At 42.8% G+C, this 20323-nt stretch overlaps 1 protein-coding gene across 5 annotated transcripts in view; it reads right to left on the bottom strand.

Annotated features, from left to right (window-relative positions):
• Nucleotides 1–203: 203 nt before the first annotated feature.
• The window catches only part of WLS (Wnt ligand secretion mediator), a 107451-nt gene continuing 87331 nt past the window's right edge, over nt 204–20323 (bottom strand). For 3 of the 5 annotated variants that reach the window (XM_032631058.1, XM_032631083.1, XM_032631067.1), the window contains 2 exons: nt 18394–18547; nt 204–1268 (listed from right to left, as the gene is read on the bottom strand). In XM_032631058.1, coding sequence (XP_032486949.1) covers nt 1159–1268; nt 18394–18547 — 264 coding nt within the window. In that variant the 3' untranslated portion in view covers nt 204–1158. Of the gene's footprint in view, nt 1269–1550; nt 1716–18393; nt 18548–20323 lie in introns of all 5 variants that reach the window. The other 2 variants (XM_032631076.1, XM_032631048.1) reach the window with 1 other exon arrangement.

Raw genomic sequence — 20323 nt, forward strand, 5'->3', positions numbered from 1 at the left:
TGGCAGAGTTAAAATACAACGAAACAGGCTATTTGGGGAAGTGGGCATAGGTAGGAGGGTCATAATTTACTTCTAAATCATGTACATTCCCCCCCCCCCCACGACCCTTTCTGTCACACATGCCAGCCTAGGTAGGTTAACCATCCAGTGCAGAAAATGTTACCCTATTTCCAGAAATATATACCACCCCCAAACACTTTGAGTTGATGGCAAAATATTTTAATTTTTCATAGAGCTGTTTCCCCCTACCTCATAGACGCAACACGGAAAAGAATCCGCATGCACGTTTTCTGGCTGAGCATGAGAACAAGGTGTGCATATACATATACGCATATACATACAGGTTTATTTAAATGATCGGATCTACACTTTCGGAGGCTGTTTGAAGCATCTTAGCAAAAGAAAACACATTTTAAGCAAGAGGTTAAAAAAGCTTTTCAGACCCAGAGGCCATTTAATACAATAAATCCTACTTGGGTAGTTTAGCAAACATTTTTTAAAACCCACATCCAACAGACTGGTTAGTATTGGATATACAGATTTGGTTTCAAAGCTGAAATGCCCCTGGTGTAACAGACCTTCTCATGAAATTCAGTTATTTTATATTATGCCGTAAAAAATAAGGGCACATATCTATTGACAACTTAAATATTAACTCGATAGGCTACTTGGTGATATAAATAGGGAAAAAAAAAAAGTGGTCACGGACTAAGAAGACTATGACACCAGCCCACCTCGGACAGCAAAGAATGTTAAACTCTATCCTAGAATCTAAAACAGGAAAAAAAAAGAATCAAATATTCCACTCCATATAGACCCCATCTGGCCCAAACCATCCCCCAAGGAGTGTACCCCCAACACATGAGGTTGACTAACCACCTGCTACAGCTGTTACTATGTCACTAATTAACAATGATCACAGAACATGTGTCGTACCAGAGGGTTTGTTATCATACACAACGCATTAGTGGCTGCAGGAATCTTCCTCCAAGAGTTACCATCAGAAGGCAAGCTGACGAACATCCACGCTGCTGGTCCAAGTAAACCACAGCTAAGAGACAGAGCATTCATCTGCACGTGGAGCTCTCTGGCACGCTCCCCACTCTAGTTAGTGGGGCTGGGGCGTGGGGGATAGTCCCAGCCGGGTGCTGCAGCCTCCTACTCCTGGGCCTCCTTGCGGGTCAACTTGTAGATCTCGGTGGGTCCGTCCACGTGGGTGATAGTGGTGGTGAGCTGGAGTTCTTCCCCACTGTGGACACCCAGATCTCCTGAAACAGGGTTTTTGGTGTTAGATGTGGTCAAGGAGGAAGGAGAAAGCTGGGATTCGTCTCAGTAACAACCGCCCAACACCAGAGCTATTTCACATTCTGAGCTTAGAGCAAAAACCAGGGCACAGACACCTAAAACTAGGGCTGACTCCCACCCTTTGCACTCAGACTTGCCAGTGATTTCTTAGCATTTCCATCTCCCAGAGAAGACATTTTAAGGATAGATGAGTCAGCTTACTGCCTATGTTATTCGTAATATTATTAACATTTAATAGAGCTTACTTTGTGCCTGACGCTATTCTTGATGCTTTATACGTGATGGTTGAAATTTGTCAAATGCGTCTTCTGCGTCTATTGACACGACCATGCGGTTTTTGCCGTATTTAATCCTCACGAGAGCCCTCCGAGGCAGGAACTCTGGTCTTGCCAGCTTTACAGGTGAGGAAGCTGGGAGGGGGGTCAGGAAGAGGAGCAGACACACGATGGAGCCGGGAACTAGGCCAAGGAAGGTAGGTCTGACTCCAAAATCACGTACACATTCGCTGTGAATAATTTACAAAGCAGCTACGGCCATGTGAAAGTAAAGACGACCTGCCTATATTCACCAACAGATTGGACAGGGTACTACATGTAATGCCTTTAGGAATAATTAGGGGTTTTCTCCTCCAGGAATAAAACATAAGAAATGTGCTCTGAATTTTCTGTTGCCCCCAGGATTCTACACAACACCAGTGTTCTGGAGTCATCACCAGCGGACAAAGGTATTCCTCTGCTAAAATGGAATAATGTGGCCTCTTCTCAACTAGCAGGAGAAAAATAAGTTTCCCTGTTAAACTCTTAGAGTCTACTATGTGCCGTAAGACCATCAAGTGAATATATAGCTGGCAAAGGGAAAACGAAAAACACCAAGACCCAGTGGTTCTCAGTTAGACTGTATGTGGGGTGCACATGTACAGGCATATTTGCAGAGAGGGATGCTGGAGAACAAAAGGTTAAGATTATGTCTGGGATTATTTTTTTACTTACATTGTACACAGATGATTTCATAGTTTCTGGAATTGACATTTTTCCTACTTCAAAGCATGGAATTAAACACATAAGCGCTGTTTTCAATTGGGATTCCATACTATTACTTAGAAGAAAGCACTGGCCCAACTAATATCTTGTCACTAGTTTAGGAATTGCTGGGCATCCATTAATCTGATGGCCTTAGGACTCTAGGGGTCACCCTGCAGGCTGCTTGGCTGGTGCCCTTCATGTGTGCCACGGGGTATTCATTTTTCACTGTAGACCCTCAGCAGCTGTGCAGCTAAATCACTCTTATGAAATGCTGGAATTGCAGTTCTCTACCCAGAAGAATCTTTAGTCCCAGAAGCGGGGTCATTAGCTGTTGCAGAAACTGTTAATAGCATTTTGGGGCTGTTCTAGCAAGTGTCCAATCCAAGGACAGGGCGCAGAGCAGGTACCAAAGGGGTATCAGCCCAGACTCCAATGGTACGGCACTTGGCATGCACCAATAGAGTGGAAAGGCTGCTTAAAGGCTTTACACAGAGCTGCCTGGGGCCACGTGGAACCATTAATTATACAATGAGCAAGTTTTCCCAGGTCACTAACTTACATTCTCACTGCTGCAACTTCTAGTCCACTCCTCAGTCAAGAACGGGCTCAAGCCTCAAATTTCTTGGTCAAAGCTAGTTCTGGATTCGCATATCTGGGTGAGCCAACCAAAACTTCAAAGCCAATTTCATGATCTGCATGTCTGAGAGTCATCAAAATTTCAAAGAGAGTCCTGAGCACCCCAGTAGACCCATCAGTACCTCCAAGTGTTTACCTAAGGAATCCCCTTCACTGAAGACTTCGTAGAAATAGATACTAGATTGTAATTCTACTCAGGTTTTGAACCGAAGGCACCAATGATTTAAGCGTAAAATGTGATTCCAATTAGCAGGTCCTGGAAAATGTGTATGACCGTTACAGATCACATCATGTGACAAAACAGCCAAAATTACTTGGGCTTTTTAATTTTAACAGGTACCTATGTTACAGTGCTTGTCCTATGTCTGACTCCATTCTAAACACTTTACAAATATTTATGCATTTAATACTCGTTACCAACCCTTTGTGAGAGGTACCATTTCATCATTTCCATTCTTTTGAAGAAGAAACTGAGGCACAGAGAGGTCAAGTAACTTTCCCAAGACCCAAGTTGATAAATAGTGATGTGGGGGGCTTCCCTGGTGGTGCAGTGGTTGAGAGTCCACCTGCTGATGTAGGGGACACGGGTTCGTGCCCCGGTCCGGGAAGATTCCACATGCCGCGGAACGGCTGGGCCCGTGAGTCATGGCCGCTGGGCCTGCACGTCCGGAGCCTGTGCTCCTCAACAGGAGAGCCCACAACAGTGAGAGGCCCGCGTACCGCAACAACAACAACGACAAAAAATAGTGATGTGGGGTTGAAACCGGAGCAATGAGGCTCCTCAACCTTAGGTTATGCTGACTCTATGTAAATATTCAAGTTTCCAACACCCATTGAGACTGCCGGTGAAGTACAAATCCACATACAATACGTTACTGTCATAGATATATACATACAGTAATTTGGATGAATTGTTCAGCATATTAATTTTGCATTTGCATCTGATGAAAGGAAGTTTATAGCACACAACATCAGTGCACTGATAGTAAGGAGAGCTATTATTTATGAGTATTTACCATATGCACTTTTAGGGGCTTAGCGCGCCCTGTATTTCCTAATAAGATGTGAAGACACCAAGGCTCAAATAGGCAATGAATTTCTTTAATGTGACCAGGCTTGCTCCCAGCAGAGCCGGAATGAGGACCTGGATCAATGGGACTCTGGCTAGGAAAATCCATGATTCATGTGTGGTTTCATTGTACCTTGAAGACCAACATTTCCCCCTTAGGGAACGGATGGGAAAATGACAGTGACAAAGCAGGAGTAGGGATCCCGCCATTTGTCTCCAAACTCCACAAACTTCCTCTTCTGCCAAGGTCTCACTCCACCTGCTACCCTCCCTCTCCCAGCTTCTGCTGCTTGGTGCACAAACATGTTCAAAGTCTCTTCCCTTCCAAGACAACAAAACAAAACAAAACAAACCCTTCTGAAAATGTGATATGTTTCTTATTAGGGGGTAGGAGCAGAATAAGTGGAAAAGAATAAATTATGAAAGGAAAAGAATTCTTCAGTTTGCAGTAAGTCTCTCTTCCTAGTTATGATGTCAGTTCATCTCAGCTAATTAACAATAAGATGAAGCCTTGGGCTTCCCTGGTGGCGCAGTGGTTGGGAGTCCGCCTGCTGATGCAGGGGACGCGGGTTCGTGCCCCGGTCCGGGAAGATCCCACATGCCGCGGAGCGGCTGGGCCCATGAGCCATGGCCGCTGAGCCTGCCCATCCGGAGCCTGTGCTCCGCAACGGGAGAGGCCACAACAGTGAGAGGCCCGCGTACCGCAAAAAAAAAAAAAAAAAAAAAAAAAATGATGAAGCCCTTCTTTCTAACCATTGTGAAATGAGACCAATCTCTGCCATGGGATTTAATCTCAAAGGACTATCAATAGATCCACATCTATGGTATGACATCCACAGATATGCAGCTGCTGCTTGATTTTAACTGCTGGGATGCATACCGGGGATGCAGAAAGCTACATAAACTGCACTCTAATGATATAATGATGAGCACAGCTTCCTAAGACTGGCAGCATTTTAATGACAACTATTTGTGTAAATGTGGCTACTTTAGTCAAAGAAGGGAAACTTCTAATTTAATTCCAAGGTTGTTTCACAGAATTTGGGAGAGATCCACATTCTTCTAATATTAATAAGGGCTACCTAATTCTGTCCTCACAACCACGAAGGCAAATTAGTACCTCATTACCCAGATGTGGAAGCCAGAAAGCTCTCATACTATGAGTTTATATTTATTTCTTGAGGTCATACACAGTATATATTGGAGCCAGGATTCCAAACCATCTGTGTCTACCTCCAAAGTTTATGTTCTTTCTATAACACTCCTTACTTTTCTGTGGAATTTCTTCCAGTCCCACAACAAACCTCTTCCCATTTTCACCTTCAACGCTAAGCTCAAATGATAACTCTCTGTAATGATGTCTCTGGTTCATGGAAAATGAGAAAATCAAGGAGAGTGTATTGTTAGTAAAGCTAAATTATTTCCATGCCAAAGACTGTTGTTTACAATTATATCCTTTCTACATTTTGGGTGTTAACAAAATACGGGATGGTGGGTTTTCTAAATCTTTAAAAATAAAAAAAAATTTTTAAAGAATGTAAATCACCAGCACAGTATCTGCTATGTAGTAAGTGATCATTAAAAACACCCACCAATACTTCCTCACATGGGCCGGTCCAGCTCCTCCCTGCTCTGCTCTACACGGTTCTATCTAGTCCAGCACCCCAGCACTGGAATTCCCCACTGGGGTTTAGGGACAAACACTCAGCTAGAAAACAGGTGTGCTGGGCTTGCCTGGTGGCGCAGTGGTTGAGAGTCCGGCTGCCGATGCAGGGGACACCGGTTCGTGCCCCGGTCCGGGAGGATCCCACGTGCCATGGAGCGGCTGGGCCATGGCCGCTGAGCGGAAGCCCCCCCACATCACTATTTATCAGCGGCTGAGCCATGGCCGCTGAGCCTGCGCTCCGCAATGGGAGGGGCCGCAGTAGTGAGAGGCCCGCGAACCGCAAAAAAAAAAAAAAACAAAAAACAGGTGTGCTTTGGGGTGACTCAGCCTTTGTGATCCCTTCTGGGGGATAAGGCAGAGTGGCCTTGGTAGGAAGGGTTCAGGGATCTCTCAATCCCTTTCAACGATCAAGTTGGTTTATACCAGGCTTGAAGTGAGCCGTTTCCCATCTACCTCCAAGGTGCCTCCAGACACTCAGTGCCAGGCACCTCTAAGGAGGGGAACAATAAATCCTAGACATTTTGCATGAAATCTTAGCATGGTAGTTTGAATTGTACCTCCCCGCCAATCCATTTGTTGAAGTCCTAATTCCCAGTACCTCAGAATGTGACTATATTTGGACACAGGGTCTTTAAAGAGGTGATTAAGTTAAAATGAAGTCATTAGGGTGAACCCTAATCCAATATAACCATAATTTCTCCTTCTGAGAAAAAAAAAAAAGATGAGGATACAGACATGCACAGAGGGAAGACCATGTGAAGAGACAGGCTATCAAGACCCACTTCAGAATCTGAGTCCAGCCCTGGAGGGAAGACCGATTCCATCGCTGCTCACAGACATCAAGGGGAAGCCAGCCTGGCCGTGGGTAGGTGCGTGTCACTTAACACACAAGCAGGGGAAAGATCGCAACAAAAGGCAGCCACTGTCAAAGCCTCATGACTCAAACCAAACATTTACTGAGGCAACAAAAGCCTAAGCCACCTTTCCTGTGAAACAAGCAGCAGGAGATCTCAGAAGCCTCCAGAAGCAAAACTGACACTGAACGGTAGCTACCAAGACACAGGACCTGGAGTTGCTGCTGTGGCTTCCAGCAGAAAGAATGTGTCAGACAGAAGACATTTAGTGGGAATAGAAATAGAAAGGAACCTGTTGGCACTTAGAGTGTCTCCTGTTCCCTCTGTCATAGTCATCTAGTCAGGAATACCATTTCTCACTTTTTTTCTAAAACCTTCCGATAAGAATTTTATAAACGAAATAACACAAAAATGAAAGCTAGTATCAAGAACTGACTTCATAAGCAACTCCAACTTTTTTCCCCTACATGAACTGGTGACTTGAGGGGATCTGGACAGTGTGTCCTGTGTGCAGGGCATCAGTGGTGTACCCCTGAGAGATGAAGCCTTTGCTCCGGGCTGAGGGTTAACATCAGCCTGTGTTGCAGTTTGTTTCTGCCTGGGAAGACATCCAGAATGATTCGCAGATTGATTATGGAAACAGGTAAAAGGAAAAGCTTTAATGAAAAGGCATCAGGAGCACGGCAGAAAATGTGAATGGTCCTTGAAAGAGAAGGTCTAAAGTATCTTTGCTAAATTAAAGAAAAAAAAGTATATGTATATCTATATATATGTATACACATATATACATATATACACATAAGATGACTATATGTAAACAGATACATATGTATACATTGATAGTCTCATTATATATATATATGTATATATATATATTTTTTATTTTTATTTTTTTGCAGTACGCGGGCCTCTCACTGTTGTGGCCTCTCCCGTTGCGGAACACAGGCTCCGGATGCACAGGCTCAGCGGCCATGGCTCACGGGCCAGCCGCTCCGCGGCATGTGGGATCTTCCCGGACTGGGGCACGAACCCACGTCCCCTGCATCGGCAGGCGGACTCTCAACCACTGCGCCACCAGGGAAGCCCTCATTATATATATTTTTAACACATTAAAAACTATTCAGTTTTATTAATTAACGTATATTAAGTACACACATAGTCTAAATAAAGCCTTTCAAAATCCACTGTATGATCCTCAATCAAAATACAGATTACAAGCATTCACAAACATTCCTGTTCTTCTGATATAAGAATCTGAGAATTGGGATCTCTATGGTTTACAAAACTAAGGGTAATCGTTTAGTAAACATGGACATAAATTAATTTTACGACCATATATATATAGACTGATTTGAATGTGTTTATACCAACACTGCAGCTATGGTGGATCCACCGACAGTTAGGAACCTGGAGTACCACACCCCTGCGGCACCAATCAGCTGCTGACAACATGAAAACATTCTCGCTTGGACACCCTGGCTGGAGTTGTCCTGCACACACATTTCTCAGCATCTCTCTCCATCTCCCAAACAAAACAACACTTCTCAGTGGTCCTTTCTCTTTCCTTAGCCCCTCTGGCCTCTGCTGCATCAGAACCTGCTTGCCAAGTTCCTGGAAATGAGCTTTCTCCAGAGCTCCACTCAGGATCCATCTCACGAAGGCAAGAAGAGCCACATACCTAGGATTCATTCTCCATAGCAAGAGATCCAAATTCTTGGCTCTGGACCTTACAAGCTAGAGTGGGGAGGGAGTCCAAGCCATTTAAAAATAAAAACTTTCCACAAGAAAGGAAAAGGAGCATGGGAAGGCTGAGGAAGGAGGAGGAATGCCATCCAGAGAGTCGGAGAATTTAAAAATGCACTGTAGGGCAGTGTGGGAAGATGAGGAGTTTGCATCTCCCCACAACGTGGGCACCGGCAGGATGCTGGTGGGGTACCTCGAAGCCCAAGGTGACAGGAGGAACACCCAAGCGAACTGGTAGGATGTGGGGGGACTGAGGAGGTAGGAGAAGTGGAGGCCAGACAGGACAGGTGCCCTTGAGGGGTGACTGAGAGGGAGAAGGGGTTCACCCTTGGAGGCTTGGATCAGGGGGAGCACGCCCAGCGCATCACCTGCCCAATCGTCCAGAGAAGTCTGCCTGATTCTCGGGCCAGGTCCCTATGCCCTCAGAGGCCCACTACAGGCTGCGTGGGTCCTGGGGGCATAGGAGGGAGACGGGGAGGAGATCAGGAGAGGCACGCAGGAGGGGACCTCCAGGACCGGGAGGAGCGGGAGAGGAGCAGAGGGAGTTGGCCCAACCCACTTGAGTCCGGGGAAACCTACTGAGCTCCCAGGTGGGGTCCCCAGTGCTCTGAGACCAGAGGTGGAGGCACACCTGGGGCCCCTTCTGTTCCATTGAGCCTAAGCCCCACCCCCAACACCCCCAGGGCCTTTTCCAGTCCTGTGGGTCCTAAGCATAGGGCCTGCCCACTGCCCAAACCCCACCTCTGCTTAGGCCCCGCCCTACATAGCCAAGGCCTTTTCCACCTTTTCTTCTTTTCTCCTCCTCTTTTTTATTATTGTGGTTCTGTTTAGCCTTCCAGCTGTTGTTTCAGCTCTATTTTTATTTTTACATTCTTTCTAACATATCTATTAATTTCTTAGTATAATTTTATTTTTTACTTTGTTATTGTTCTCCCCCCCTTTTTTTTTTGGCTGCTCTGGGCAGCTTGTGGGATCTTGGTTCATGAGCCAGGGGTCTGGCCAAAGATCCTGCAGTGGGAGCTCCGAGTCCGAACCACTAGACTAATAGAGAACCTCAGACTCCAGGGAACATTCATCGGAGTGGGGTCTCCCAGAGGTCCTCATCTCAGCACCAAGACCCAGCTCTACCCAACAGCGTACAAACTCCAGTGTTGGAAGCCTCAGGCCAAACAACCAGTAAGACAGGAACACAATCCCACTCATCAAAAAAAAAAAAAAAAATGAGATGGCAAAAAAATATGTCACAGATGAAGGAGCAAGGTAAAGACCTATAAGACCAAATAAATGAAGAAGAAATAGGCAATCTCCCTGAAGAAGAATTCAGAGTAATGACAGTAAAGATGATCCAGAATCTCAGAAATAGAATGGAGGCACAGACTGAGAAAATACAAGAAATGTTTAAGAAAGCTGTAGAAGAAGTAAAGAACAAGCAAACACAGATGAACAGCACAATAACTGAAATGAAAAATACACTAGAAGGAATCAGTAACAGAATATAACTGAGGCACAGGAACGAATAAGTGAGCTGGAAGACAAAAGGGTGGAAGTACCTGCCGAGGAGCAGAATAAAGAAAAAAGAATGAAAAGAATTGAAGACAATCTCAGACACCGCTGGGACAACACTAAATGCACCAACATTCAAATTATAGGGGTCCCAGAAGAAGAGAAAAAGAATGGGTCTGAGGAAATATTTGAAGAGATTGTAGTGGAAAACTTCCCTAACATGGGAAAGGAAATAGTCACGAAAGTCCAAGAAGCACAGAGAGTCCCATCCAGGATAAACCAAAAGAAACACATCAAACCACATATTTATCAAACTAACAAAAATTAAATTCAAAGAAAAAATATTAAAAGGGAAAAACAAAAAATAACATACAAAGGAAATCCCATAAGGTTATCAGCTGACTTTTCAGCAGAAACTCTGCAGGCCACAGGGAGTGGCAGGATATACTTTAAGTGCTGAAAGAGGAAAACCTACAACCAAGATTGCTCTACCCAGCAAGGATCTCATTCAGATTCAATGGAGAAATCAAAAGCTTTTCAGACAAGCCAAAGCTAAGAGAATTCAGCACCACCAAAACAGCTTTACAACAAATGCTAAAGAAACTTCTCTAGGCAGGAAACACAAGAGAAGAAAAAGACCCACAAAAACAAACCCAAAACAATTAAGAAAATGGTAATAGGAACATACATATCGATAATAACCTTGAACATAAATGGACTGAATGCCCCAACCAAAGACACAGGACTGGCTAAATGGATACAAAAACAAGACCCATATATATGCTGTCTACAAGAGACCCACTTCAGACCTACGGACACATACAGACTGGAAGTGAAGGAATGGAAAAAGATATTCCATGCAAATGGAAATCACAAGAAAGCTGGAGTAGCAATACGCATATCAGATAAAATAGATGTTAAAATAAAGACTGTCACAAGAGATAAGGAAGGACACTATGTAATGATCAAGGGATCAATCCAAGAGGAAGATATAACAATTATAAATGTTTAGGCACCTAACATAGCGTGCATAAACCCACCTCAAGACATAAGGCCAATGCTAACAACCATGAAAGGAGAAATCGACAGTAACACAATAATCGTAGGGGACTTTAACACCCCACTTAAACCAATGGACAGATCATCCAAACAGAAAAGAAATAAGGAAACACAAGCTTTAGATGACAAATAGACCAGATTGATTTAATTGATATTTATAGAACATTCCACCCTAAAGTTGCAGAATACACTTCTCAAGTAGACACAGAACATTCTCCAGGATAGATCACCTCTTGGGTCACAAATCAAGCCTTGGTAAATTTAAAAAAATTGAAATCATCAAGCATCTTTTCTGACAACAATGCTATGAGACTGGAAATCAATTATAGGAAAAATACTGTAAAAACCACAAATACATGGAGGCTAAACAGTGAGCTACTAAATAACCAAGAGATCACTGAGGAAATCAAAGAAGAAATAAAAAAATACAAAGAAACAAATGACAACGAAAACATCATGACCCAAAACCTATGGAACACAAAAGCAGTTCTAAGAGGGAAGTTTATAGCAATTCAATCTCACCTCAAGAAACAAGAAAAATCTCAAGTAACCAATCTAACCCTAGACCTAAAGGAATTAGAGAAAGAAGAACAAAAATACCCCAAAGTTAGCAGAAGGAAAGAAATCATAAAGATCAGATCAGAAACAAATGAAAAAGAAATGAAGGAAATGATAGCAAACATCAATAAAAATAAAAGCTGGTTCTTTGAGAAGATAAACAAAATTGATAAACCATTAGCCAGACTCATCAAGAAAAAAGGGGAGAGGACGCAAATCAATAAAATTAGTAAAGAAAAAGGAGAAATCACAACTGACACCACAGAAATACAAAGGATTATAAGACACTACTACAAACTATATGCCAATAAAATGGACAACCACGGAAGAAATGGACAAATTCTTGGAAAGGTACAATTCTACAAGACTGAACCAGGAAGAATTAGAAAATATAAACAGACTTATCACAAGTAATTAAATTGAAACTGTAGTTAAAACTCTTCCAACAAACAAAAGTCCAGGACCAGATGGCTTCACAGGCAAATTCTATCAAACATTTAGAGAAGAGCTAAAACTGATTCTTCTCAAACTCTTCCAAAAAACTGCAGGGGAAGGAACACTCCCAAATTCATTCTACAAAGCTACCATCACCCTGATACCAAAACCAGAAAAAGATATTACAAAAAAGAAAATTATAGACCAATATCACTGATGAACATAGACACAAAAATCCTGAACAAAATACTAGCAAACAGAAGCCAACAACACATTAAAAGGGTCATACACCATGATCAAGTTGGATTTATCCCAGGGATGAAGGATTCTTCAAAATATGTGAATCAATCAATGTGATACACCATATTAACAAATTGAAGAATGAAAACCATATGATCATCTCAATAGATGCAGAAAAAGCTTTTGACAAAATTCAACACCTCTTTATGATAAAAAACCCTCCAGAAAATGGGCACAGAGGGAACCTACCTCAACATAATAAAGGCCACATATTACAAACCCACAGCAAATATCATACTCAGTGGTGAAAAACTGAAAGCATTTCTATTAAGATCCGGAACAAGACAAGGATGTCCACTCTCACCACTCTTATTCAACATAGTTTTGGAAGACCTAGCCACAGCAATCAGAGAAGAAAAAGAAATAAAAGGAATACAAATGGGAAAAGAAGAAATAAAACTGTCACTGTTTGCAGATGACATGATATTATACATAGAAAATCCTAAAGATGCCACCAAAAATCTACTAGAACTAATCAATGAATTTGGTAAGGTTGCAGGATACAAAATAAATGCACAGAAATCTCTGGTATTCCTATACACTAACAACAAAAAAATCAGAAAGAGAAATTAAGGAAACAATCCCATTTACCATTGCAATAAAAAGAATAAAATACCTAGGAATGAACCTACCTAAGGAGGCGAAAGACTTGTACTCAGAAAACTATAAAACACTGATGAAAGAAATCAAAGATGACATAAACAGATGGAGAAATACACCATGTTCTTGGATTGGAAGAATCAATATTGTCAAAATGACTACACTACCCAAAGCAATTTACAGAGTCAATGGAATGCCTATCAAATTACCAATGGCATTCTTCAGAGAATTAGAAAAAAATTTACAGTTTGTGTGGAAACACATAAGACCCCGAATAGCAAAAGCAATCTTGAGAAAGAAGAGCGGAGCTGGAGGAATCAGGCTCCTTAACTTCAAACTATACTACAAAGCTACAGTAATCAAGATAGTATGGTACTGGCATAAAAACAAAAATATAGATCAATGGTACAGGATAGAAAGCCTAGAGATAAACCCACACACATATGGCCACCTAATTTATGACAAGGGAGGCAAGAACATACAATGGAGAAAAGGCAGCCTCTTCAATAAGTGGTGCTGGGAAAACTGGACAGCTACATGTAAAAGAATGAAATTAGGACTTCCCTGGTGGCGCAGTGGTTGAGAGTCCGCCTGTCGATGCAGGGGACACGGGGTCGTGCCCCGGTCCAGGAAGGTTCCACATGCCGCGGAGTGACTGGGCCCGTGAGCCATGGCTGCTGAGCCTGCGCTTCCGGAGCCTGTGTTTCACAATGGGAGAGGCCACAACAGTGAGAGGCCCATGTATCGCAAAAACAAAAAGAATGAAATTAGAACATTCCCTAACACCATACACAAAAATAAACTCCAAATGGATTAAAGACCTAAATGTAAGACCAGACACTATAAAACTCTTAGAGGAAAACATAGGAAAAACATTCTTTGACATAAACCACAGCAAGATGTTTTTCCACCCACCTCCTAGAGTAATGAAAATAAAAACAAAAATAAACGGGAACTAATTAAACGTAAAAGCTTTTGTACAGCAAAGGAAACCATAAACAAAATGAAAAGCCAACCCTCAGAATGGGAGAAAATATTTGCAAATGAAACAATGGAAGTAGGATCAATCTCCAAAATATACAAACAGCTCATGGAGCTCAATATCAAAAAAAAACAACAATCCAATTTAAAAATGCATGGAAGACCTAAATAGACATTTCACCAAAGAAGACATACAGATGGCCAAGAGGCAAATGAAAAGATGCTCAACATCACTAATTATTAGAGAAATGCAAATCCAAACTACAATGAGTTATCACCTCACACTGGTCCTAATGGCCATCATCAAAAAATCTAGAAACAGTAAATTCTGGAAAGGGTGTAGTGTAAAGGGAACCCTCCTGCACTGTTGGTGGGAATGTAAGTTGATACAGCCACTACAGAGAACAGCATGGAGGTTCCTTAAAAAACTAAAAATAGAACTACCATATGGCAATCCCACTACTGGGCATATACCCAGAAAACCATAATTCAAAGAGAGACATGTACCATGTTCATTGCAGCACTATTTACAATAGCCAGGACATGGAAGCAACCTAAATGTCCATCGACAGATGAATGGATAAAGAAGATGTGGCACATATATACAATGGAATATTACTCAGCCATAAAAAGGAATGAAACTGAGTTATTTGTAATGAGGTGGATGGACCTAGAGTCTGTCATATGAGTGAAGTAAGTCAGAAAGAGAAAAACAAATACCACATGCTAACGCATCTATATGGAACCTAAAAAACAACAACAAAAAAATGGTACTGATGAACCTAGTGGCAGGGCAGTAACAAAGACATAGACATAGAGAATGGACTTGAGGACACGGAGGGGAGTGGGAAGCCTTGGCAAAGTGAGAGTAGCAGGGACATATATACACTACCAAATGTAAAATAGATAGCTAGTGGGAAGCAGCAGCATAGCACAGGGAGAGCAGCTCGGTGCTTTGTGATGACCTAGAGGGGTGGGATAGGGAGGGAGGCTCAAGACAGAGGGGATATGGGGACGTATGTATGCACGTGGCTGATTCACTTTGTTGTGCGACAGAGGCTAGCTCAGTATTGTGAAGCAGTTATACTCCAATAAAGATACATTTAAAAAAATACAGTGTATCCCTCTGAGAGTTCATTTTCTAGGTTTCCATGTAATATTCCAAATTAGCTTTTTCCAAGGAGCTTCAAAATTTTGACAAAAAAATAAATAAATAAAAAAATTTTGACAAACGCTCCGTAATTCCTACGATACATTGTGTGATCTGGCGGCGGATGAAGAGATGAAAAGGGAAGAGAGCAGAGAAGGAAAATGATCGGAACACCCAATTTGGAAGAGCCCTTTCCAAATGCACAGGGCACAGCACCAGCCAGGTAAGCTAAGGGCACAACAAGCTGCTAGGGGCTTACGGGCTTCTGCAAAGTCACAGTGGGTCATGTCACCACTGCAGGGCTGCTAAATTGTGTGACTAAAAATTGTGTTTATGATCATAACAGGGTCCCAAAGGAGTCTGCCTGCTAGATTGCTTGAATGTTTTTCAACGAGGGCCCTATTGGCATTTTGGGCAGGATAACTCCTTACTATAAGGGACTGTTTTGCTCCTTGTAGGACATTTAGCATCCCTAGAATCTGGCCACTAAATGCCAGTGGCACGTCCCAGTCATAAATGACAATCCAGGACAGCCATGGACATTTCCAAACACCTCTTTGCAAGGGATTCAGTGCATATGACCTCCTGTTGAGAATAGCTTTTGAGCTTTCGGTGAAATTCCAGGTCTGTGTGTTGTGTAGACTTCAAAAACAACAACAAATCTGTTGGGGAACAAATCAAGTTCTATTCTCAATGGCGAGGTTCGAAGCCTAGGAGGGTGGCTGCTGTGCTGAGTAAGACGTCCTCATGGGAGCTGCCTAACACTTGGCTCGCGGCTCAAGCATTTGATGCCACAGGGTGGCAGGCAGTCATCCTGCTTCTGCAGGCCTGGCCACAGCACTGGTCTCCCATGTGCCTGAAAGTGCTGGGCTTGGGCAAATTCTCACCAGTGTTTAGAAATCCCTTACGTGTGACGGAATCACCCTCTGGGCTACCACTTTATGAAAGGAGGTGCTCTTCTGCCCCTTCCTCGCTAACGGGAATGGAGAGAACCATAGAATTTTATGGTCCCAAAAGATTTTAAGAGATCACGTACAGGTGGGAGAAGTGGTGCACAGAGAGGGAAGCAGTTCGCCACTAGTCCCACAGCAAAAACAACCAGAATAGTTTATGTCCATAAAGTGCTGTAGCACGCGGTCAGTACTCAATAACTGTTACCCGCTAGGATTATTATTCCAACATCCCAGGAAGTCCAGCCATTGCTTTAGGTAGTATTTCCCTGGAAGGCAGGAACTCCACCTACTAGGTTCCTGCTTAATACTCTCAAGTCAAGGACAAGTCCATATGGTTTCTGTCAAAGTCCAAGAGGATGGCCATGAAATAAAATCAAGATTCTTGTTCACAAGCCCAGAATCCCTTCCTTTGGCATTATGGAGGGCCACTAAGAGACTACATGCTCCCATTACCATGCATATAGTAAAACACAGAGTGCTAGCAGTGGAAAGGAAGCTGAAGGCTACCTGGCTCACAAGCTTTGTAGAAGGGAAGTCAATCAAACCAAGAGTTGGGCAGGTGGGTAGGTGAGCCAAAGGTCTTTACTCTTGCCCAGGACCCATGGCCAGAGATGGACTTGATAGTGTGACAGGAAGCCATGGAGTAGAAAGGAAGAGAGGCCTGGTGTCTAGGATGCTTTTGTACAGAAGAGGCAGGTGTAATACTGGGGACAGATGGTGGCTGAGACCATTCCACGACCCCTGACCCTCAGCACAGATGCCCTCCTCTCCCTGCTCCATCCCTCATGTTCATCTCAAGATGACTTATCTCAAGATCACTGGCCCATCTGTGAAATAAGGAAGCTAATATAGAACTCTTATTTCTAAAACATTAATGCACTCAACATTTTCAAAGCACCCTTAAGAACTGATCCTGGCCCTTAAGGAGTTAAGTGTTCCAGCAGGAGAGAGAAGGCACAGGCAAACTCATCTACTACACCTACACGGTGAGTGTCATGTGAAAAGTGTAGTTATGTTCCCCCAGGCCTGCTCTTCAGAACACCAGTTCCAAAAGATAACATGCCTGGAAAAAGGTTTCCAGGGCCAAATGATTTAATAATTTGGAAGTGGGACTACACTGGTGGTCCAGTGGTTAAGACTCTGTGCTCCCAATGCAGGGGGCCCAGGTTTGATCCCTGGTCAGGGAACTAGACACCGCATGCCATAACTAAAGATCCCGTATATCACAACTACAGATCCGTGCGCCGCAGTTAAGACCCAGCGCAGCCAAATAAATAAATAAATAATTTTAAAAAATAATAATTTGGAAGTGCTGTTTCCCCCACCCATTTTAGAAGACATAGTACAAATTAATGTGCTAAAGGCATTAAGATATCTTGCAGTAAAATCATATTAATGCTGATTAAAAACCCAATGATTCTCAAACTCATCTGACTACTTAAGCCTACCAACATCCCATGGCAACAATATTCTACTGAATGTAACTTGCCAGACTCCAACTGGGGTGATCAGTAATGGGTTTGAAGGAGGAGAAAACATTTTGAATGGACCCAAAAGACGAGTAGGGTTTTATCAGGCCCAGATGGAGGGGGGATATGAATCCATCGACTCAGCAGACACTTGCTGAGCACTTCCTATGAGCAAGGCCAACCCTTGGTGCCACGCAGACATGCAGACCTTAAAGCCCTGATCTCTGCTTCAGGGCAGAGTGAAGGGCACTGGCCCTGATTTGACAAAAGCATCTTTTGTTTGGGGAATAGGAGGCACATGGCCAGGGTAAAGCAGGCATGAAAACGGGAAGAAAGAATAAGGGTGGAGCCAGACAACGTAGGCCTAAGTATGCAAAGAAAAAGGAGCTCTCAGATGTGTTGTTTACCAGGTCACCTCTTCCATGTTAACAGCACTGGCCCAGGCAGTAATGTTCATTTCCCTCTGCCATGGCTGGTAGAGAAACCCCAGGCAAGCCTCTCCCTTCTCTGGGTCTCAGTTTCCTCATCTATAAAATGACTGGACTGACTAAGTTCTCCAAGGCTCCTTGCAGCAGCACCAAAGACAGCACATACTAGCACTTAAGGGGAGGGAGGCTATGGGGACAGGAGAATAGCTACCAGTTTGGATGTGTCAACAGGCTTGCAGGAAAATGAGCAGAGGAAAAACAAAGCTAGCTCCACTTCCACTCAGGGCTCAGTCCCCATCCACCCAATATCTCAGATTGTGGTTCTCAAACTAGAAGAATAAATGTAGCACACTTTCCAACAGTCAATTTTGTTCAAAAAATTGAGGAAAGTAAATTTAATTTTTGTACTAAGACTGGGAGATATTGTAGACTAGAATGCAATATTCCCAATGTATTTTAAAGATTTTTTTAAATGAGGACTTAATAGAAATGTCTGCCCTATGCTGGCGTTTTGTCTTATGGCCCCAGAGTCCCTGGAGGTGTTCATTCACACTTGGAGGGAACATTCGACTGGGGAACCCAGAGCCTTTGCTATCTAAGTCTTGTAGAGACAGAAGCCTACTTATCCTGATTAAAGCTATGCCAAAGAGGCTGGAACTCACCATTGGACTGGTCTTCCCCATAGTTCTTATGGGATGGTGCATACAAGAACATCAAAGCAAAGACATACAGGTTCCACATGCCATAGATGCCTGTAAAAAAGGCACTGTTCACTTGGACCGTGACGCCGCCCCACTTCCAGTGGCCTTCAGTCACCTACAGGATAAAGGAGTGACATTCAATTGGAACCAAGAAGAAACAACTCCAACATAGGAACCAACTAACACAAACACCAAGTCTCTTCCATATATGTGAAAGTGAAGGGCCACGTAAGGTTCCATCTTTTAATCTGAATCGTACTAGTATGAATTAAGGTTAATTGAGGGTTTACTATGTGTCAGGCACAAAGTCAGTGGTTCTCATCTTGGCTGCATCAGCATCACCTGGGTAGCGTCTCTTCCTAAAACAGCAGCACATAATTATCCCTAATTTAATGAAACGGCATTTGAGTCTTAACGCTTATCTACAATTATAGTTCCTCCTCTGCTACCTGTCTTCCCAGCTGGATGTAAACTCCCTGCAGGCAGAGACCAGTTCTGGTTTGTTTTCTGCCGTATCTTCAGCACCTGATATACCACAGGGTTGGTGAAATAAACAAATGGGTCCTCGGAGTGAGTAGTTTTCCTGAGTGGGGCAGTATGGAGAAGCAGAAGGACACAGGCTTGAAGTCAGAGACCTGGATTCAAGTCCAGGCTCTACCACTCACTTTCTGTTTAATGTAAGAGAAGTAGGATTAAGACTCTAAACTTCAGTTTTCTGAAGTGCAAAACAAAAGCTTGCAGGGTTACTAAGGAGAATTAAGTAAAAATATTTCTAGAAATTTCCTGGCACACAGCAAACACTCAAAAAATCTTATTTTATAATGTCACCCTATGTAAGTCACTCACGAAGGTACTTACGAAGCTTTCATATGCTTTACAATTTGGCAAGAACGTTTTGAGGCTGGTTTTGTCTATGTTAATGACTTGGTAATTGTTTTAAGGGCTGATGACATATGGATTGCACTAAGAACGGTCAAGAAAACTGCTGAGCAGAGGAACTAATAATTTGTGCCAGCTCTGAGATCAATGAAATGATTTTGACCACTTCTCCTTGCTCCAGGAAATCTTAAATGGGAGTAAAAGAAAGTATTGAACTGATGTTCTTGTGATGAGGCTGGGTTATATAAACCATATCTAGGAGCCCCTCCTTCTAGGAGCTAAAGTGTAAGATGGCAAGCTACCTCTAAATGTTAATGACTTAAACAATCAGGTTGATTTCACCTCCTGTTTATGAGGCAGTGGGTCTATATTTATTTGGTACCCTCTGTATAACCCATGACCCACAGGGGCCCCAGGCAGAATAAAGCTATAAGGACAGGAATTTCCTTCTGAAAGACCTAGAGTGTCAGTTAACCAGGTTAATGGATTATAGACTTGCCAGTTTTAGTTTGGCCTTGTTAATACATAATTTTTCATTTTTGTGATTCATAAACCACCACCACTAACTCTTATTTACTTTGGGAAATAATTCACTTTATATGACACGCTCAGGAAAGTTTTTATGGCAAAGAATGATTTCATAACCATCAATGATTTTAGAAAAATGTACGAGCATTCAAGCTATTTAAGACTGCTTCTTAGAAACATCTCCAAATGTCACTCTTCTTACTTTTAAGTACAGAATATCCTAACTTTATAAAAATTACAGCACTTAGAGCATACTTAAGATGATTTTTAATGCACATAATGGAAGGGGAGAAGTAGCCTTAAGACAGTTTTTGGAAATCCATGTACCTGCTATCATAACAAAGGGAACTCTTCTTTATGTGATCAAAGAGGGGAAATGAGGCTGGGAGAGCTAAAGGTAATGTGCAGTAAGGCAGTTCTTATTTTCTTCTACTCTGTTAAGGCAGTGGGCCCCTCAGCTAGGGGAAGGGCCTGCAGGAGAGCC

This window comes from Phocoena sinus, chromosome 1 (genome assembly GCF_008692025.1).
Source record: "Phocoena sinus isolate mPhoSin1 chromosome 1, mPhoSin1.pri, whole genome shotgun sequence".
In the NCBI taxonomy this organism is placed as follows: domain Eukaryota; kingdom Metazoa; phylum Chordata; class Mammalia; order Artiodactyla; family Phocoenidae; genus Phocoena; species Phocoena sinus.